The 21,819-nt window shown below is 39.8% G+C and overlaps 2 protein-coding genes across 6 annotated transcripts; one reads left to right on the top strand and one right to left on the bottom strand.

Annotated features, from left to right (window-relative positions):
* Positions 1-135: 135 nt before the first annotated feature.
* On the bottom strand, positions 136-7,872 carry LOC116429485 (uncharacterized). Of its 4 annotated transcripts, none has more exons than XM_031982502.2 (3): positions 7,495-7,872; positions 2,412-4,611; positions 136-1,066 (listed from the first exon to the last, which is right to left on the bottom strand). In XM_031982502.2, the coding sequence occupies exons 2-3, from the start codon at positions 4,540-4,542 to the stop codon at positions 765-767; spliced, it is 2,433 nt and encodes an 810-aa protein (XP_031838362.2). In that variant the 5' UTR covers positions 4,543-4,611; positions 7,495-7,872; the 3' UTR covers positions 136-764. The 4 variants fall into 4 exon arrangements, with proteins under 4 accessions (XP_031838362.2, XP_031838345.2, XP_076221784.1 ...); XM_031982485.2 differs by lacking the exon at positions 7,495-7,872 and adding an exon at positions 7,007-7,479; XM_076365669.1 differs by lacking the exon at positions 7,495-7,872 and adding an exon at positions 6,022-6,042.
* LOC116429441 (organic solute transporter subunit alpha) lies at positions 7,832-19,555 on the top strand. Of its 2 annotated transcripts, XM_076365670.1 has the most exons (7): positions 7,832-7,846; positions 8,865-9,177; positions 12,500-12,695; positions 15,454-15,685; positions 16,522-16,678; positions 17,607-17,747; positions 18,529-19,555. In XM_076365670.1, the coding sequence occupies exons 2-7, from the start codon at positions 9,090-9,092 to the stop codon at positions 18,795-18,797; spliced, it is 1,083 nt and encodes a 360-aa protein (XP_076221785.1). In that variant the 5' UTR covers positions 7,832-7,846; positions 8,865-9,089; the 3' UTR covers positions 18,798-19,555. The 2 variants fall into 2 exon arrangements, with proteins under 2 accessions (XP_076221785.1, XP_031838263.1); XM_031982403.2 differs by lacking the exon at positions 7,832-7,846 and having other exon boundaries at positions 8,633-9,177.
* The last annotated feature ends 2,264 nt before the right edge of the window (positions 19,556-21,819 follow it).

The raw sequence follows: 21,819 nt of genomic DNA, 5'->3' as shown, positions 1-21,819 counted from the left end.
ACCTTCGAGAACAGATATTTAATTATCGCAGTAGGAACAAGTTGTTCACGGATTCACTTGGATTCTTCATTTTTCTCGTACCTCACGCGCAGAATTATTTATTAATCGATAGACTTAAACACCACGTTCGTGCTGATTACATACTTTCATATGTATGTAGGCCAAACAATATAAATTCCTTGTTTCCGTTGCGGAAAACTCTTTTATTCAACATTTTTGTACAAAACAATTACAAACAACAGGTATAAATAACTGTTCATTACAAATAGATCGTGGATATTCATGAGATATTATTTTCTTATACGTCTTTATTAAGAAAATAGAATTCATGTTAACCTCAACTCGAAACGTTTCGTTGTTTAATTAATCACATATACGTATCAATTGTACAAAATAACAAAATACGCTAGAAATCCATAAAAATCCACTATCTGATTATAATACGCAATAAATTGTCTGTAAGTCTTCTATTTACATACTACCAAAGTAAACCTAACCGCTTCAATTCCCATTAAATAATGTTTACTAACAATTCCAATAAATTACATTATTCACCGATAAATAGGATACGTCCGAAAGTAACCATCCCTTATTCGACCTTTTTTTACAACCTCCACAAAACCAAGAAATCGAAATCGAAATACATTTGTCACATTCTCGTCCACGTATGATTAACCGCGAGTAATACATATTGTTCAATATTTTAATATTATTTATAACATATTTCGGTTTCGATTTGTCATAGAAGATCCTGTTATCAACGCTCAAGGTACGGTCACAGGTAAGAATCTCGTCCGGTCGCCGACTTTCGGCTGGAACCTCAGGTTTATCTTCTCCTTCTCATCCTCGCCGACTTCGAGGAAAGTGTTCCAGTCTACCAGAAAGTAAAGTCCGCTGTTCCGTTTTGGCGGCAGCGAGGTGTCGGGTGCGCTGGTCGTCCCGCCAAACGATTCCTCCAGTGCCATCAGGTTCGAGGTCGACGAAGAGACCTCGGTCGCCGGCGTGGTGGTGTCGCCATTTTGCTCCGAGGCTGCTTTCGCCGAATCTGTCGTCGCTTCGACCGATTCTGTTGGCAAGTTTCATCACGAACCTTTTGTTGAATGTCTGTAGACCTCGGAGAACGATTCTCCAATTGATCGTTTACAGAAACTCGGAAGATAGACAACGAGATTGTGAGACACAACAGGATCCATGCACTTTAGAGAGATGAAATGTGATGCGAGACAGCGGATCTTTATGCGAGAGAAAAATTTTCTCAACAGATCTAAAGTAATGTCAATGATTACTACAAAATGAGGTAATGAAACTAAATAATTGAGAATTAATTTCCTCTTTTAAGAATCTTAATAAGTTGAAGATTTATTTCCTTTCCCAAGAATCTTAATAAGTTGAAAATAAAGGAATGCTGTTTCGAAATTTTTACGAAAATTTTTCTACTTTATACTGTTTGCATTCGTATTTTCCATAGATGCGTGAGATCTGCTGTCTAGGTGGTATATAATGGACACAGCGATCACAAGATGAGGACAAAATGCGTTAATGGTTTCCATTTGGCAGTTAGTCACGTAGAAACCCTGAGAAATACCTCGTTTAGTGTCTCTAGTTCACATAATTAGCCATGAATAGAAGAAAAGAGGAGAAAGTGACTATGCTTGATATCAATCATCCGCTGACAATTGTCCTTTTTAAGAAACGAACACTGTCTTCTTATGAAAGTGAAACTCCACGCGAGGGAAAAACCAGAGAGGTATAATGGGGACGTTGAGTTAATAGGAGAGATAGCGTCGAGATACGTCTTCCATTCGCCTCAAGGTCACGTAACTATAATGTAAAAAAGAAAACTAATAGAGTCAGGCCTGCTACACAAGCACATCAGTTCTTCAGCTCCGATGCTGGTGAAACGTTGAAAAGCTCATGTCTTTTTCTCAGATGATTTTATAATTCTATCATTCACTATTTTATTGTAAAACTACCTTCAATCAATAACTTTATAGAACTTTTTTTACACCTTAATAGATTTTCGTTTTATTATGTTTTTAAAAATTTATTCAGATTGTTAAACAATAAGAGATTAAGAAAAGTCTTAGACTCTACAGTTGTAGCCTTTAAAATATAGCCAAGAATGTATCTGCAACAACATGAACTTCCCAAATGACTACATGAAGTCCATGGAGGTACAAGTCATGGATATTCAGCTCTTTGAAGTCTTAAAGAAAAGTAACTCGAATAGAGAACATTTGAAACCAGAAGTGACCACCAACAAGAAGGAACACCAATCATTCAACCAGATCCACGCCTGAACCTGTTATACATGTTCGTTAGTACACCCCGGATTTTCGTTAGTCCCTGAATGATTTTTCTAATCCAGAACTCTGATCCTCCCAAAACGTATAAGAGAAATTTCTTAATACCAGTTGTGGCGGTGGTGGTGGAAGCAGTCGTCGCTTCCTCCGCAGCCTCAACCGTGGTCGTTTCCGGTTGTTCATCCTCTTGTTGCCTTTTTATCTCGTTCCTGACATCCTCGCTGTAAGTCCTGATGATTTCCTCTAGTCTCAAAGGATCGGGTCCATCCTTCAATATCTTAGTAGTCTCCAACAAGTCATTAGCCACCTTCTTCACTTTGTGAATATCAGCTTTACCCTCTTGAACCAGTTTCACTGTATCTAGAAGCTCATTGATCTTAACTCTCTGCTTTTCATCGTCCACATTTACTTCATGAGGCTTGAACACGTGAAACTTGGACGTCTCTGTGGATTCCATGTCCTCGACCACTTTGTTCACACTTTTCCTTGGTTTAACAGTGCTAGACACCAGTCCCATGTTCTCTAGAATGCCTCTCATGCTGTCTGGAACAGCTTCAACCACCGAAGAAGCTTCCGTCGCGTGTTTCATAGACTTCTGCCTTCTGTTATCATTGATCCCCAACCCAAACTTAGCCAAGAACTCTTTCATCCCTTGGTCCTTCACGTTAGACGTGGGGAGAGGCTTGAAATTAGTGTAGTCATTGAAATTGATAGTCGTCCTCTCTGTAGTCGTTGTCGATGGATCGAGTTTAGGGGATTGGAGACCGAACCTTTGGAACAACAGCTGCACGTCAGGCGTCAAGTTAGCCACGCCTTTCTTGATCTCATATGCTGAATTACTGAATGTGTTCTGACTAAGAATAGACACTGGATCTGGACCAGTTGAAGACAAACTGGGCACCAAACCCGGTACCACGCCGTTCAACTCAGGAATCTGGGTCTTATTCCTAAGAATGTCTTTGTTCTTCTTGTAAACATCCTCTACGTTGCTACTGTTATCTGGTTTGAGACCAATGGAGGCTAACAGTTCCATCACTTCTGGCCTCATAGGCACCGACGTGGTTGTAGACGTGGCAGCTCGAAAACCTGCTGAATTGATGGAATAAGTTGAACTATACTTCACTTTAGAAGGTGTTCCTGTAGGCATAGGTGTGACATAAAGAGCTGTTGGCTTTTTAGTGTCCATAATCAATGCTTCAGCAGGTTTAAAGTCCATAACGATCGTTTCTGGTGTTTTTGGTAATGTCTTAACAGAACTTTCTTCAGCATCTGTATTGATAGTTGGCAAAAAAGGGACCTTCTCAAGTTTGGAAGGCATTGTTGGCTTCAAAGTAGTACTCGGTGGTGCATTATAACGCCACTGATTCGACGACAGGACATTGTGGCTGGTTCTAGACTGTCCTAAATCAATGGTGATTCCTTTGGTTGATGACTTCGTGGTAGGCAGCTCAGTGATGCTGGTGCTGTAGACGATCTCCAACTCGGGGTTCTTGTTCCCGTTATTCTTGTAAACTGGGTACCTGGCAGTCGTCATCTTCTCAACAGGAATTGCGTTCTTCTGGAGATTCTCCAGGTTGAACGTGAACCTAACCGGCGCGGAGTCCAGTTTCAGCGTTTCCTTTAAAGGGACCTTCGTGCGCACGTCCGAGTACGTCTCACGGTGGTTTTTGTATTGATTCTTCGTTGTGGTAGATTGCGCATCTTTTATAGGCGTTTTATAAGTGACCCGATCTGACACCATGTTCTCATCCGCCGAAGGAATGGAGAGATCAATAATAGCTCCTTTTCCGCTTTCGTCTTCGTTGATTTTGGCTTCATTCCCTGACCTCGGTAACTCTAACTGGACTTGCGTCTTCGAGTTAACTTTAGTCTTGTCCTTTTCTAGCTTTGGAGAATTTGAAGCAACTTGGTACTTTGAGTCTTCTTTTACCTTAGCTTCGTAGTTTTCTGTGTTTCTGAAATCTGGAATCATCTGGACCATCGGTGGTTTCGTGTACAGATCATTCAGATTCCCATTTGACTCAGCGTTATAAGGCAGGACGACCATCAGTGCTCTTTGGTACAGCTTCCTAGCTCTCTCAACCTTCTCTTTATCCTTGAAAGTCTTCAAATCCTGGGACGTGATGTTCTGAAGGAATTTCACTATATCTTGCCTAGTTAATCTGGGCAGCCTAGGGTCCTCGCGAAGTTGACGCTCGACCTCCTCGATCGTACGGTTGATCGAGCTCTCGATCTCCATCCTCGATGGAAGATCATTGTCCTGGCCGTGACCTAGCCCGAGGACGAGCAGCAGGCAGAAAACCGCAAGCTGCACAAACAATTATTAAATAGACCGTCTAGAGAACAGTTAGAAAGTAATTTTCTGGTGATTTGTACGGTTCAGTTCTGTGTTAAGTTAATTGAAATTTAACCGCGAAATTTAATCACGCTTTGTAAACGTAGATCCCTAGATTCGTTTACATTCATTTCAATATCTTTCTTTTAACTGGTCTAATTGCTTGTTTTAAATTGTATTAGGAAGTTTTGTTAATGTTTTTTATGGCCCCTTTTCTCTTTTACAATAAAAAATAATTAATCGTATCTTTAATGTAATTAAATGAAATTTAGCTGTTTTTTTTCAAATTTTGAATCTCGTTTCTAGAGAATTTCATCCTGAGAAAATATTCAACTCTAAAAATTCCGTGAAAGTGAGAAACGCGTCACAACCATAATCGTTTCCATCGTTTACTAAATCTTAACGGGATTCCCGCTGACCTACAAACATCTCCGTTAATTTTCACATGTTTATTCCTGGTGATCACACAAATCTGACCTAGATTCCGTTGAATTTGCGTGATTCGTGATGCGTGATTCACCCATGCATCCCATTTCAATAAAAAAGAGAATTGTTCCTCAAGCCTCAAGGTTGATCCCCCGATTACAGATTAATTTGAATTTTCATAATTTTTTATTTACCCGTATAAATCACATCACGTATCAGAAATCGGAAAAAGTATATTACGTAAAAAGCATCGTTCTGCGGAGGATCAACGGATTTAGAGCGCGCCGTTGCTTTTGCGTAACACTCGTAGCGTGTGTCCTTTAAAAAAAATCTAAAAGTAACTCTTTCATATTCATTAAGCGGCTCCTGTAATTTATCCTTGACTGAAATGACCGGACGAGAAAGTCCAACTTGTCGATCTGTGCTCAGTACTCCCTCGTTTTATAGTCAGCGTATTGGCAATCGTTGACTTCAAAGTGCATCGAGACTTAGAATCAAAGTCGACAGAATTTCGTTCAAATAATATGTAACAGATAGAAACAACAATCAAACATTCAATTCTCACATTGAAATAATTAAATCTCCCAATTTGTAGATTAACCAAAATATGAAAAACTTCAATTTTCTGTGAAAAATGATTATATAAATATTTTTAGAACATTCAATTATTTTATCAAGTTCATGATTTCTACGTTTACAACTGATTACAAACTAACTACCACAAATTTTCTTTTCATTTCAACCAATTCACACACCTCGAATCGCACTAGGAATCCAACGAATGTTACTTAAATTGTTCAAACGATACATTTCCGTTGAAACAGTGCCAGTAGCCAGAAAAAGAACACGAAAGACAATCGCGTGTTGCGATGTCTGCGATTTCCCGACAAAACCGTTAGCCCCGGCCGCGAAATAATTATTTAAAGGAAATTACTGCAATCATTTTGTAACACATACTCCGCAGTTCTTCGCGGCGTGATCACGTGGCCACTGCCTGTTCGGTTGTCGATCGAGGTATTGGGTAACTAATTCTATAACACGAATTACGAAATCCACGATAATTCGATATTTTTACCATGTAACCCTTCCTTGAACATTCCCCCGGGAACTTTCTAATTTGAATAGAATTTATGCTCGAGCTTCTCGAAATCACTGCTATTTTCCGGCTGGCTTGAAACGGGATTAGAAGAGCGGTCGCGGTTCCCGAGGCCGTTAACAATAAACAATATCTTGGCGAACGAAATTTCCTTAGGAGAAAACGGAAACGCTTGTTTCCTTCAGATTTTATAGACCTACGATCGTTCCGTTGTTATATTTAACGTCCACGAGCGGCGGACACGGTGAACGATCCACGATAACGATGTTCGAAAACGAAAGTCACTTTCGTCTTCGACGACGTGACCCTTTTCACGCGAACATCGCGATTCTGTAATCCCTGCGCCACTACTTGGAGGCAACGTGCTCGGTGGATAGGTCTTCATTTAAAGATAATCCTTCTAATCGGTAAGCCTTGAGTTTAACATTCGTATCAAAGTTCAATTCATTGATAGTTCGATCGTAGTTCATAAAAATTTCACGAGTTTAAGGTATTTTGTTCAGTAAAACAGAATTTTAATAGTTTCTTAGATTAGTTAGTTTGATTTTGGTAGTTACTGTTACGGTTTCTAATTATGGTTTGATTCTTTTTGTTAATTGCTGAGACGAAAAGAGTAGATGTTTTTTAAAGTTTAGCATTGTTGTATTCTCAAACATTTTTAGTTTTTTAACTGAATAAACCAACTACTAATGCCAGAACAATAATACATGAATACAAAATAATTTGGCATCCCTGGTTAACAAACTAAAAGAATACAGACAAGCAGTCCATAAAATCACTCATGATATACGCAGACTCGTCTACACAACGAACAGTAAAAGACACAAACACAAAAAAGGAACTCACAAGAAAAACCATGCTGCTCCTCGCACGTATTTTCATTTTCTACTTTCACACAGAATCACCAGCACAGGGCCAAGCAGCCAGATAAAAATTGCCCCGGCAATTGAGTCAATTATCACTAACGCGTCAACAGTTTTATTCCTCGGAGCCCATGTAACCGTGAAAACTAACAATGCTGCTAAGGCAGTTGACCACTAAGAAAAAGGAGTTTCGTCAACTTTCTGGATCGTCCGCGAACAAATTCACTTTTCCGTCACAGGAATCTTCGCTATCACGACTGGCGATGCTGACACTATTGAAATTTCTGGCTTCAGCGGTACTTTCTAGCATGGAACGTTCAGGAAACGTTTTGCGGCTTTGGTTACGAGAAATGAAACATCCGGAACGATGACACCGAGGAACTTACCATTACGACAACCAATCGTCTGGGGACGCAGTTGACTACTGACTGAACGACTAAGGCCTACTTTCGAACTCTCTCTCTATCTTACCCGCTTATTTCACCTCGACTGTCCTCGTGCACGCGGCTCGGTTCATCTGTCTGCTTCCTCAGGTACACGGTACAGGGAGCGTGTCCCTCCCCTGTTCACTGGTTTTCGGCGCCGTCGACAGCATCCGATCAATGCACCCGCTTTCTTCGCCTCGGCGATGCGAAATGGAAAGCCAGCGCGATTTTTCAAGTTCAAGGAGAAAGAAAGTGTGCGCGGCGGTACCGGTTGCTCCCCTAATTTGATACTCGGCGTTTATTAACTTTTTGCACGTACGGCGAATGCTGAAGAGAACGTATCTCGATTCGTTTTAGGAGGTGAAGGATTAGTACCTGGAGGAAGTATGTAAAATACGGTGAGTTTTTATCACTCTTTTCATGTTTAAAGAGTTAGACCTGTAGTAAGGAGGACACTTTATGTTTTGAAGAATTGTGAAGGTGGATTCGTTTGTGGAAAATAGGGGATAAGTATAAGAGATTGGAACTGAAAAGAAGATGACGAAGATGATTGCATTCGTGTCAACTTTTTAATTGTATTTCTATAGTACTGTACATTTTATAGTGGACGATTGTTTGGCGTTGTGGAAGTATCAATTCATAATTCTTTATGAATAATATGGTGAGCAGGTTGCAGAAGGAATAGTCAAGATAAAGGTGCAAACTTCTAAAGTTTGAAATTAATGTCTGATACACCTGGCTCGTCTACTTTATTACAATATATTTATAACATAAAATCATAATTTTTTAAATGTTTTGGTTACACGACTAGGCAGATACTTTATCTTATCATATTCCATACACAAACAAATCAAAGTTACCTATCGAATTCCTCTATCATCAGTGGGTAAAGTTCCAGTAGGTAAAGCACCACTCAACTATTACCTTAAGGCAACTCCCTACTCTACCGATCAAGACAGCGCACCAATAACTTCAAACTCCCTTCACCACCCGTATCGTTTAAACCGCTAAATTCAACAAGCAAAGTCAATCAACAAAAAATTCACGAAAACCCTTAAAACTTCCTTATTCCACAAAATCACTTTCTTCCCTAGTTTCCCTAAAAACCAGATAATCCCAAGAAACCAGTTATCAAACGCAAAACCTCTCCCTACTTTTTCCGCTACTTTCACTGAAACGTCAATCGCCAGCCGTTCCTCAAATCAGCAAAGAATCCCGCGAAAGAAAGCGCAGAAACAATATATCCGCGTGTGAACTCGATCGCGCAGTTGCTCCGCAATTCGTTCCGTCCTCCAAGCAGCGCAGCGGCGAAGGAAAAAATCGCGGTTGTTCCGTCGGGGCACACAGCTAAAGAAAACAAAAGGCACCGAGGGTACACGGTAAACCGTCTATCGGCGGTAATATTGATATTTCCAGCGATCCGTTACAACACAGCGATCAGGCGGCGGTAAAAGTGGGGACTGGCTCTCACTGTTCGTCGACTAAGGTGGCTCCGGCTGCCCTGTCGTTTTTAAAACACTCTATACCGCGGGTTCATTTCTCCCCGATTGCGCGTCGCGCCGGACACTGGCTGAATCCTAGGACGAAAAGGGACAAAGGAACCACCAGGTTACGTGTCGCCAGATCACCAGCGCCGCTAGGATGCTGACCGAACTGGAAACATTGAACTCCTACAGGAACCTCACCTGCGACGAGGAATATGTGCCTTCCGCGATCGAATACATAGAAAGTGAGTGCCTTTGTACTTTCACTCAGCGAACGAGTGAGAACGGATTCGCTCTGCTGAGCATAATCGATTGTTAATTGTTTGTTAGCTGAGTTCGTTAAACTTTAAAATTGTAATTGTCCAGTTAATTTAGCGTCTCGCTTCTAGCTTAATAATTTGTTTGTGTAATACACGCTGTGTACAGATTTTATGTCTATTATTTTCGTGGCGGTTAAGGATTGAGTTTATTCGTATGAAAGTTATTAAATGCTAGGAGTGTTCATTTTTAGAGCGTCCCCCCTGCTATATTGACAAGTGACGAGTAATGCTTTTAGCGTGCACGTTCTTCGATCAACTTTCGCGAAGGTTGGGTTATATACAGCTTAAACAGTAAACGTGTAATTTGTATAAGTGTTTTATAAGAATCGACGCAGAAAGTATGAAGTTTATATAGATTGGATTGTGTTTGTTAGAGTTGCGCTGATTGGCAGCAAAGATTGACGAATGTGTTGAAATTGTTGCGTGCCAGTATTGTGCCTTTACAATAGACAAATGTTCAATAGTTTTTCACGCTGTGAGCCTTACTTGTGAAAGAAACGAATGTTTAGCAAATGCTTTTCATGGGATCATTTGTTTGTTTGTATTTCAAATTATACCAGCATTATTCAAATATACTGAATTGAGTTTTTAAATGCATAAAGTTTAGTCGTCTACTTTATCGGAATAATGGACGAGCAAGCGCTCATTCATTTGGTGTATACGACATTGCATTCGTCGTTGGTAGAAAGTAAGACAGGAGACATTCTGGGCCACCAATCGGCGTGTACCGTTTCACAAACAACGTGGTCCTCGACAAACTGACACATTCCTCGCCATCCAAGTCTATAAATAACATTGTCAAATGTTGCAATCGTTAAGTCTAAAAATAGGGAATTATTACTTTCCTGGAAGGTGCGATGAGAAACAATCGGTATCTTCTTCGTGGTAATCGATTATTCAATCGCTGATAACAGATACTGTGTGTCAGTGATTCCTCTCGTGCTCCGATCCACGGAGCATGCGCAAACGAGATCGCCACGGTGAAAGTTTTGCCCAGAGTTCATAACTTGCACAGTCCGACCTGTGTTTTCGACGCGAAACACGCTTAGCTTCCTCGAAAAGCAATAATTACGCAACTTGGGAGTAATAATCGTCCACCTTAGGTACCATTCCGGAACAGGAACGAAACGAATATTTATATTCATGAATTTCAAAATGATTACTTTCGTGTATTAGCGAATACACTAGTTATTTAGAATCTGGTCTTAGTCTGGTTATTTAAAAACCATTCCGACTTTAACTGCAAAACAATGTATCCATATATCCACAACATTATTTTGATTTAAATAAATATTGGAATTTGATCACGTGAAAAATTGCTCCAACACTCCATTTTTACCTCCTTCGCGTCGACTTGCATTTAGATAATAGACACTTGATACAAAGATAAATATTATTAAGGTCGTCAATCGTCATATTTGCTAAATTGTATTTGAAATCTTCGAGTACACTATGTCAAGGAATTAAATCATCTGACATAATATTTTTTTCTATTCCACACGAAGCTTCGCTTCGTGAAATCACGTGGCGCTCGACGCGTCAAAGGATCCGAAGTGACTTCACCGAAAAATTGCGCGTCGGTTGCACCGAGATTTGACTTCACGTCGAAATTCTCAGGGAGACTTGATTACGCGGTCCCCCGAAACTGGCACCGTATTTGCATGAAGTACAGGTTCTACAGGCGAAGGGCTCGGAAAGGGAATAAAAATCGCCGCCGCGTCGCCGTGGAATAAATGAATATGATCGGGCGGTGTCCGCTGATTTAAATTGTCGAATTACGCTGCTCGTCCTTTTCTCTGGGCGTCCGCGAATTTTGCAACAGTGTAACGCATCCGCGCGAGCGATCCCGCCTTTACGGCGGGGAATCAATTCACTGCAATGAATTTTTAACGAGGGTGAATTTTGTCCTCGGGGAAAAGTTGGACAAGGCAATCTTCTCTCGCGACGTGAACGATGCGCCGCGGTTAATGCAACTGCACGCCCGAATGCATAGAATAACTTATCGAACGACTCCTTTTTTTCCTCTCTGTTCTGATTGCGCGTTCTCTGTCGCGGCTGAGGTGTCTCGTCGTACCTTGTCGTCGTCTTATGTCCGCGATCGAGGCGGATGAATCCCTCGGTTGGTTACTTTTTAATATGGTTGACATCGTATTTAAGGCGGCGGTGGTTCATCTTGCCTTATTAACTTCGTCGTTCATTTTTTATGACGTCGGATAGTAATGGTTAAACGATGAAGCTTTTTACGTGAAGTTCATCCGTTCTTCTCATAGAGGATTTCAGTTACTGTTGATTATAGGTAATTATAAAAATATTGGTAAGTTTTTGTGAGAAGAGGATTAAGGATTCTGGAGAACTACAGATGGAATTGTCTGAAGCAATTGGCTGAATTGATTGAACTATTCGAATTAAATAATTGGGCTTGTAAAGAAGTAACTGAATTCTTTGTTCCTTTTTTGAAAGAAAATTAAGTATTATGCTCTTTGTTGTACTATTAATATCTATAATACCGAGTTTCTCAATCCATATGTTGCAAGCATCTCACTAAAAAAGCTATTTCGTAACATAAATAAGGCACCTGATCTGTAGAAATGTATTCAATGTATTAATGCAACCTGGGCCATAAAGTCCAATTTTGAACTTAATAAGTAAAGTGTACTTGTTTAAAAAGTAATTAATTTTTGTATCGTATCGAAAGTGCCGTAATTGCATTTAACACGGATCAATTATCGATAAAGTAATTGCAAACATTTCTTCAGCAATTTCAATTTTCAATGAAAATGTATCACACAAACTTTTTACAATGTAGATACATTCACCTCCACCTCTTGTAATCGATCATCCGTATCCTCGCTTCCGCGACTGTTTTGCTCGATAGATAAATAAGTACATATTATTGCGACGTTAATCAGAATTTAAATAGACAGTACAAATAAGTATTATTCTACTGCTGTTTCGATATTTTCTATTTATCTGTAGCATATTTGAATCTGAACAGAAGTCATGCACCGATTAATCATTTTTCTAAACTTTACGATAAGCTTCCAGCAGATCTTTATGCGACTGTTTCTTATAGAAAGAAATTGTTAAATCGTAAAAATATACGGACAACGACTAGAATGTAACATTTATTAATTAATGAATTCAATCTTTCTCATTCATGAAACAAATTATTTCTTTAAAAAAGAAACTGAAAAAGTTCCTTAGTTATTATTTTATATATTTTATATTAATGTTGTCTTTTTTTCAGGTTTAGGCTCTTTCGGGATAGGTTTACTGAGTACAGGTGCGGTACTCTCCACGTTGACCCTTTACTTCTCCGTAGATGCTTGCCACAACATTTTCTACCAAAAGGAGTCCAGATTTTACAAGACCAACAGCATCATGATCCTTTTGGTGTATCCAATCGCCAGTGTCTGCAGTTTGACTGCATTAGGGATACCAAGGTGAACCACAACGTTATAAATGTTATAATAAATCGACATTGAACTTTCACAGGTCTTAATGTACACTTTTGCACTCTTTCCTAACCAACACTGTGAAATAATTTTTAATACGCGTATGAGAAGATTCTATTTAGAGATGATACCCTATTTAAAAACATCAAGAGTAACTAAGATCAATCAGTCGATATTAAGATCAAGACTCATTGATCGCTCGAAATCTAGGTTGCTCGCTGTGCCATTCATTTTTTTTTAATATATCACGGCAGACAATTCCTCAAGGCTACAGATTAGATAGAATCATCTAGCATAACGTTCCCAGCAAATTGTGAAAGTAATTTTTCAATTGAATGATCTATTTGGACAAATTGAATTTTATCAGAATCCTCGATCATATTCTAATTACAAGACAATTTAATCATTTTCATAGTTTGCTCGATAGTCTTGAATCTCTTCAGATACATTACTATTATAATCTTCATTGTACATTCGAACAAATCCATCAAAATAATACTTTTCAAACCTTTCAGACTATACCACATGAATAATCTGAAAAATATCCATCAAAATAATACTTTCTAATCCTTCCAAACTTGACTACATTAACAATCTTAAACGTATCCACTAAAATAATACTTTCCAAACCTTTCAAATTTGATACCAATAATTCAATGACACGCGGAATCACTGAAATGGTACTCATGAGCCCAGCCAAAGGCGTCGAAGATTATTTAATTTCATAAAACGAAGGCTCGCAGGCAGGAACCAGAGAACACAAAAAGCCGATAAGGCGGGACCAGTCTGGACACGGTAGGTAACGAAGCGTTGGCAACGAAGTAAACCAGAAAATCCACTTAAGGAGCAACGAGAAAAAGCTGGAAACTCGATCGAGCAACACGATGCGCAGAGACAAAAGGGCCAGCCCCTTTTTGAAACAATTTTTAACGACCTCGAAAACAAACGGAGAAACTGGGTCCGTGAGGCTAATGATCTTGATTTCCTCAGATACCGTCGCATCAGCTCTTGGCCAGTGTCACACCTGCACAGCTGATGTCGGAAATTTGATCGGTTCCGCCGATAACCCGGGGTACGCTACAACAGTGACACGAAAATTCCATCGCTGTGAAAGCCCATTGATATTTTCGACGAGTCCCTTTTCCCAAAATTTTCGATCTGAATATTCTGGACGCGAAACCAGAGGAAAAGCTTTTTGTGAAAACGTTCTTTTTGGGCAACCACATATTCTTGGTAACTACTGCGCATACAAATGATGCTCCAAGTATCTGAACGATTATTGAGTCTAGTTTATTGAAATGTCTCGGAATTTTTATCTTTGGGGAATGATTGGGTACACTGATTTCATACTGTTTTCCATGATTTTCGTTTTCAGATATAGACTGTGTACTGACGATGTATTCAAATTTACTCAGGAATCATTTTCTACAATCTCTTAAGGTAGATTGTACGCTGATTCGATATGCAAACACATAGGGGAACTGCTTTCTGTAATCTAAATCTTCGAAAGTGGACTGTACGCTAATTTCGTATGCAAATTTGTACGGGATTTTGTGTAATCTTAAATTTTAAAGATACGCTGTGTGGGAACTCGATACATAAACTCCTTTGGAAATTATTTTCTACGTTGATGAGCTAAAACACTCCAAGACTTTAATTTCGAAAAATACACTTTACATTATTTCTATATGAACGTTTTCTCATGGACCATTATCTACCTGGATAACCCAAAAGATTACATTAATATATTAAAAGATTCAAAAATTGTAAGTTTCAGATATAAACTTTATACACTGATCACCTAAAAAGTTCCAAAATCTTAATTTTCTGGAATAAACTTTATATCTCTCCAATGTGAAAATGTTCTCACGGCCCATTCTTGATCCTGGCAGCGCAAGAAATCCCCGAGTTTCGTCTTCAGAAATATATTGTGCGTTGATTCCGAGCGTAAACTTTTTTAAGTATCATTACCCACCTTGACATCCAAAATATTACCTGGACTTTGATAATGGTAAATTGATTGCATGATGATTGCACACATAATGTTGTACATTTCGTATCTTCCCGAATTGTAATCTGACCCTGATTGCACACTGAGAGAGTTCAAATTGCATAGAGACCATTCTGAGCTCCCATTGCGTAAAAAGTCCCAGGACTTTAATGTCGAAATGTTGGCTGCATATTAATGGTGCCCATGAAGCTGCGTGCACGCACAACTTTTTACCAGGATGACCTAAAAAGGCAATTTTAGTCCCGAAAACGTAATTGCGCTTTGATTATACACGTGAGGTTACGGGAAGACAATTTGGTGGCTTGATGACCGAAAAAGTTGCAGTACTCTGAGTTTTTCGAGTTCAACCTACACTGGTATTCTTCTTACTACCTTGACCTATGATTTCTTTCACAACTAAGAAAATAACATTTAACTCTTTACTGCCGAATATCGCCATATTGGCGACTTATAGCTGTGATATTTCAAAGCGAGAGCTAAAATTGAACAATATAATCATTCGAAGCACTAGAAATTGAAATATGACTTCTTTTCTACTATTTAAGACTTCGATACATTATTCAGTATTTTACGAAAAGAGACTTCAGGAATGAAAACTATTCTCATCTGCAAAGGATTAATTTCATCAGAAATGAATATGGTTTATATTGAGTAACTTCTGTTCGAAATTTTCGTCGCGCGACTAACACGTTATTATCAAGTAAAGAATTAACAGAATAGTTATTAACTTTCCAGGACGCAGTTGCTGTCAGAGGCGGTTATTCAAATCTTCTTAATGACTGTTCTGTACCGGCTCTATCTGTTGCTGGTCTACCTCGGTCGCAAAAAGGTCATGACGTCACCGCGGTTGAAGCTGAATGTCGGACCCTGTTGCTGCTGGCCCTGTCTGCCCTTTCCGAAGCTAGTAATGACCGACGCCAATTTGTCCTGGATCAGGCTGCTAGTCCTCCAGCTCCCTATTATCCAGGTTATTTCTTCTTTTCCGCTGACTTCTCTTTCTTCTACGCCCCTTTCCGTAGACAAAACGCTTTCTCGATCATTAACTCGAAGGGAAACTCCCTTAGGAAACAGTTTGTGCTCTTTCCTTGAACTTCCACCTTGAGAAAACATTTCTTTATCCTTGATCGAGCCATTGTGTTAACAACCGAAGCGTTTTCTTTGAACTTCAATATACCAATGGTTTTGCGTAAATTTATTATTTTCGAAACGGGAACTAACGTAAAAGTGTCCGGGAAACAAGAATCTGAAGGAACGTTGTCTAATTTTCACGAGAATACGATAAATTGTATAGAAGGAAATAGGAAAATCGGTATTTAGGTACCTGGTTGTTAATCCGTTGTCCCGTGATGTACTTCTCAACTATGATCGACTCAGGTACTTCGTCGTTAATCATTACATGAAACAAATAGAACAATTTTCGGCAGACCCTATCTCTATGTTTGTTACGAAATATTATATTCGATAACAGGAGAATATTAGTTCGAATTCGAAAGAATTTAGCAATCCCTAAGCTTATTATCACTAGATTTACGCAACGCGTTAATTTAACGCGTGTCAAGTTTCCCAAACATTATTTAGTAAATGTTTACGTCGATTTATGATCGAGCGAACATCACACTTTCTAGAAACAGTAGAATAAACCATGGAATAAACGTTCGTAAACCTAATGTTAAACTCTATTTAAAATCTTTCAAATACTTGCACTCTTTAAAAAGTTATTATAAGGCAAAGGGTTAATATAAGGGACGTTTGCGTATTCCTTGTATAAGGATAATAGTGAAAATTATTCGTAATACTTTTTAGACGCTGAGTTGTTGCATACTGCTGTTCATGTCGATCGAAGAGCCAAGCCTGGCAAATGAATATGGCATCTGGCTGCAGCCGTTCGCTGTGACTAGCATACTTCTCGGAATATACGGGCTAACCATTACCGTGAAGAGTCTGCAGGAAGTCGCTCCAGGTAAAAATCGTGTATGCTTAATTAAGAGGAAGGATCCGACTGCATAATCTGGTCCTGTTATCTCCGCGCCGCCGTACGAAATTATTCAAAACACGCGACCGCGGAGCAATTTTCTGCATTGCTTTCCCTTTGCTTTCGTCCGATCATCCTTCGCCGGTACTATTATCAATTCGCTGAACACAACGATCGCAATCTTGGCTGCAGAGTTTATTAAACGTTTTATTAAAAGTATCTCAGTTGCCGTGGGTAATCGCGACGATATTAAATTATTTTAACACTTCTTGTCCCCTCTACAACATGGTCAATACTTAAACAAGGAAATGATATAAAACGAGGTTAAAGTGGGAAATCTGTGTAACAACAAATTGAAGTAATGCTCTTTCACCGACTCGTTGAATAATAAATTGGAATAAATTTGATCAATCTTTAATAAGTAATAATTTAGAATACTTTTCATCAATTTTCGAAATGACGGATTGGTGTATTTTATATCAGTCTTCAAACTAACAATGTCAAATTTCCTCGATTCTTTCAATAACAAATTGGAACATCTTCCGCCATAAAACAATTTCCCGAACACATTAATACACTCAGAATAAGAACACCGTAATTAGAATAATGTTGTGCCATTCCGTTTCCGATGTACCGCTTCCAAATTAGCATAGACAGCGCGTTTTCCACGAGCGGCGATCGTGTGTGCGGCATAAAAATTCAATTCCACGTTTAAATATTCCACGAGCATCGTTCTGGGCGCGGAGAAAGCAAGAACAGAGCGACCGCCGCTAAACGGCTGCCGATAATCCTGCGGGACCACACAAGTGACGCGGGACGGGAAGCAATTTTCACGGACGTGGAAAGCCCCCATTGTCCCCCGCCCCCGTGGCGTTAATGGATACACACGGTTTCTGACCCGCGGTCATTTCCGCAGAGGCGAAACTCGCGCACAGAGCTGCGGTGTCCCAGATGGTGTTGCTGTTCTCGAAGCTGCAGGGGTTCATTGTGAAGAGTCTGTCGCAAACGGGCCTGTTTCCATGCAATCCGCCAATTACGCCGCAGATCTATGCGAATGGTAATCTCTCTTCTTTTTTCTCGGTTTCGGGGAAAAGAATAATAATGGCAATCATAATGCCAAATAATAGGCGCCAAGCACTACTTCTACTTCTCCTTTTCCAGCCTTTTCGCATTTCGATGAGATGCTATTGTGCACCGTTCGCACGTAACGCCGGAACGCGATCTAGCGATAAACTTGTGGTCGAGTCCGGAGAATTCCTTTCATACTTCGAGCACTGGAGTAGGTTTTATTTTTGGTCTCGGACTCGGTGAAATTCTGGTTCGGTTTGTTAGGCCTTTGACGTGGTTGCCATTGAGCTTTAAATGTAACTTCTGCAATTTTTCATTTTGCAATTGAAAATTAGAAATTTGGAATACCAGGTTTTAGGTCTTAACATTTGAATTCTGTAGGAGATACTGTATCACAAATTTTTAACGTATTTAGCAATTATGGTAGGTTATTCGTTTGCTTCTATGTTATGGTTACTCGGCAGACCTGATTTTCTACTTTTAACTAACATTGTAACACTCGAAATTTTTTAAATATTCTAACGTATTAGATATGATTGAGAAGTTTGATTTCAACTGGCTACACTTCCATATCGTACGTTTCAGTTCTCAACGTACGATTTTTAACATTTCACATGAATGTTTCAGTTCCCAATTTCTAATTTGAAATTCTCCGTGCTTCGAGACAAAGTCTAACACGCAAACGAGCGTCGTAACGTCCTCTATAACATTTCCATATGGAACAGAGATAAAGGGAACAAGAACTGTTACTTTCTCCCGTCCGATTTCAGTTACCTACGATGCCCTGATGCTAATCGAGATGCTGTTGCTCTGCTACATCGCGAGGTACGTTTATTACGTGGACTTGGAAAGGGTGGAGGACATATCGGCCGAGGCGACAGATCGGCCGAGAGACAAGAGCACGGAACAAGCGGACGCAACGAATAACAACGAGGCCAGTAAGCAACCGTCCTCGTTGACCGTTATGGATTTCGCTTCTAAATTCGGCGTTGTCCCGAATGTCCAAATAACGAGCTTGAACAATAGCAATCACATATAAATCGTTCATATTTCGAGCCTGGTGATCGTTATTTTCCCAAAGATCAATGGAAATTGGTCTTGAACAAGATCAGTATTTGAATCGTTCGTGTTTCAAGTACAGTGAACGTTATTTCCTTAAAGATCAATGAAAACTGGTCATTGATGAGGTCGCTGCTTAAACTGTTCGTACGTTAATCATAGTGAAAATTGGTTTTGAAAGAATCGACGAAATCAATCTAAGTTATTGTTTTAAACCGAGGCTGATCCATTTTATTTAAATTTAAACGACTATTTCTTCTTGTACAAGATTGATGGAAAGATTGACTTAAGAAGCTTTTGGTCTCACAATATTTGACTTTATCCGAGAGACTGCGTTTTGAAAGCAGTATAGAGAAATAACCGAATTATATTTGTAGTGGTACTATATTTGACAGTAGAGTGATGGGCGTTGCGGAAGGTTTTGTTACCAAATTTGAATGACTAAGCGCATTTTATCAGAGTCATATTCCTAACAGTAACGGTTAGAGTAGTTTATAAAATGGAATGATACCTGTCTGTTTATCGTATGTTCATAAAATATCGTGTAAATATATGAATGAAGATCGACGGAGAACCTACTTGTATATTACATATTGCCTACTTATCTTTTTACTTTTCCCTTCCGTATCACCTTGCTACAGTATTAAGCAAATCAGAACTAAATCTCACAATATAGAATGATTCAATAGCAATGATTCTTTCTCTATAACTCGACCACAGAGAAAATAAGGGAAACAAGTAAACAAACAAAAGAAAACCCGTTGGAGACGTATAAGACAAATAGGAAATAAATGGCAATATGGACCAATGAAGGTCTGTTGAAAATCTCATTTCTTCGTAACTTCATTACGATTTTGAATTTTTATTGCAGAATGATACGAAGAATCGATTCAAGTGTTATTTGTACATTAAATTAAGAACTACTATAAGTATCTTAGAATTCTCTCAGATTTATACGGAAGTCGTAACAATAAAAAACCAAGGCAGACCATAAAAGTCCATATTGCTGCGCATGTTAGTCAAAAATCATATTAACAGTATAGAGCCTTAACACTATATGTACCGGCACTTTAACTGTCGATCATATTTTTGCGAAAAGAATATAGCTGATCGTTGACTTATCTGCATTCGTTGTTAACGAGAACGGAAAACTATAGACACATTTTTTTATTTTGGAAGTATCGGTCATTTGACCAGGCGTGATACGATTAGTGTTAAAAGATGAAAAAAAGTGCAAGTATTTTCAGCCTCGTCGCAGTAAGATTCCTCTCAAACGCTATCACTGATTGCGCTAACTCCATCGAGTCACGACGGCTCGCCGACGCGGCCTACCGCAGTCTCTGCCAGGCATCGAAGTCTCCGACCCGGCTTGCTGGGAGACGGTAGCTGTCGTCCCATGGCGATGAAGACAACCATACGTCGCCAGTTCCGTGGATTCAGCAGCCGTCACGACGCATTATCGCGTCGCGTGGAGCCCTGACAAATCACAGTGAACGCTGAACGGAATGACTTGCAACCTCCGCTCTATGCTCTTACGAAACGGAACAGGGGTTGGACGGGACCCTCGAGTTCCCCGGGACTCGAGCGAAGTGCCTCTCCGGATGGAACGCTCTCGAGTCGGATCGCTCAGAAAAACCGCGTCTTTACGTCGCGGCTAGAAGAACCTTCTGTGACGTGCAATTATCGCCCAGCACATAATCGCCTCGAAATAATGGGTTAGATGAGTCGCTGGCTTTTTCTTCGGAGGACGATGGAACTCGAAGGTTGCTGCAAGAGACCTGCAACGTTGTAATGATCCATTCTTGGTATCATGCGGGATTCAGAGGGTAAATACAATCAGTGACGGAAGTCAAACTCTTCTGAGGTTTCTCTTGGTAATGTTGACTGGAGATGGTTCGGAGAATCGTTGATAGGAGGTTTGGAAGGAAGAATTACCATGAATTCTAGAGGTGTCTTAGTAGAGTTACGGTTCTAAATGGATTGAGCAAGGAGTTTAAAGGAAATTTAAATGACGCGATGAATGCGTTTCGTTGATAATAGCGTCCGTTGATCCTCCACTTGATTTTATCTATATATCGATTAATTTTAATTATTGAAAAAACGTTCTTAAAAATGACACAAAATTAAAAACTAAAGGACGTTAAAATTGATCAGTATTCAGTGAAAAAGCTGGTATACACAAAAACGCTAAATAAATTGTACGATATATAATTTCTGTAATTATATTAACTTATTATATCTTTGTATGAAAACGCTTGCTTTCGAACTTTAGATTTTCCGTTTCTTCAGAAACTGTGCGAGAGATCACGCAATTGGGACAGAGTTACACAATCCGACAGGGCCACAAACACAGGGAATCCCTGCGCGCAGCGTCAATACGAGCGCCGCGGTTCTGTTTATAAATAATTTATTGTGCGCATCGCGCGTCGGCCGGTAAGGGATGTTGACACACGTGCAGCTGAACAGAATTCCACGCGAGGATGTGACGGCGAACGGTAGCGGACCGGGCACGGTCGCGTTAAGTCAAAAAATCAACATTAACGCGGCGGGTGTGCTTAAAAAGCCCTTTGCCGGGCCAATGAATTCTTTGACGCAGATGCCCGGAGCCGATGGCCGAGCCCAGGGTGCATGATTTCACCTTTTCATCACCGCCGAGAAAAAATGATGACACGGTTCCGTGGATTTCGGGCGAATCGCTCGGGGCATCCGAGGAAAGTGGGGCTGGATGGTCGCCCGATCGAACTGTCGGCTAGTTTTGTCGCCGCAAATGAGATAGAGGCTCGAGATCCCTTCTTTGAAACGTTTTCCTGTTCCCTGCTGGAGGAAAATAGCAAATCCTATTAGAATTTAACGCCGTAATGGGCACTGAGCTCTATTACCAGCGATCTTTCTGCAAAATTAAATTTTCTTGGAAGCTAAGGATTATTTGTCTAATGATCATGAAAATGCGGAGAAATGTTTTTCAATCTTCCGAATGAAAAAATGAATTTTTATTATATTTG

The sequence above is a fragment of the Nomia melanderi genome, chromosome 3 (genome assembly GCF_051020985.1).
Source record: "Nomia melanderi isolate GNS246 chromosome 3, iyNomMela1, whole genome shotgun sequence".
NCBI classification, from domain to species: Eukaryota; Metazoa; Arthropoda; class Insecta; order Hymenoptera; family Halictidae; genus Nomia; species Nomia melanderi.
The sequence above is the reverse complement of the archived record's forward strand: the minus strand, read 5'-3'. Positions and strand labels throughout refer to the sequence as shown.

What these genes read in the sequence shown, in the direction of transcription:
- LOC116429485 (XM_031982485.2), bottom strand. Translation starts at nt 7,042, where the DNA reads ATGAAAATACGTGCGAGGAGCAGCATGGTTTTTCTT. An exon ending in GGAGCAGCATGGTTTTTCTT is followed by an intron (nt 4,612 to 7,006) that starts GTGAGTTCCTTT and finishes TTGTTTGTGCAG; the next exon opens with CTTGCGGTTTTCTGCCTGCT. An exon ending in CACCACCACCGCCACAACTG is followed by an intron (nt 1,067 to 2,411) that starts GTATTAAGAAAT and finishes ACTTGCCAACAG; the next exon opens with AATCGGTCGAAGCGACGACA.
- LOC116429441 (XM_076365670.1), top strand. Translation starts at nt 9,090, where the DNA reads ATGCTGACCGAACTGGAAACATTGAACTCCTACAGGAACCTCACCTGC. An exon ending in TCTGCAGGAAGTCGCTCCAG is followed by an intron (nt 16,679 to 17,606) that starts GTAAAAATCGTG and finishes TCATTTCCGCAG; the next exon opens with AGGCGAAACTCGCGCACAGA. An exon ending in GCCGCAGATCTATGCGAATG is followed by an intron (nt 17,748 to 18,528) that starts GTAATCTCTCTT and finishes GTCCGATTTCAG; the next exon opens with TTACCTACGATGCCCTGATG.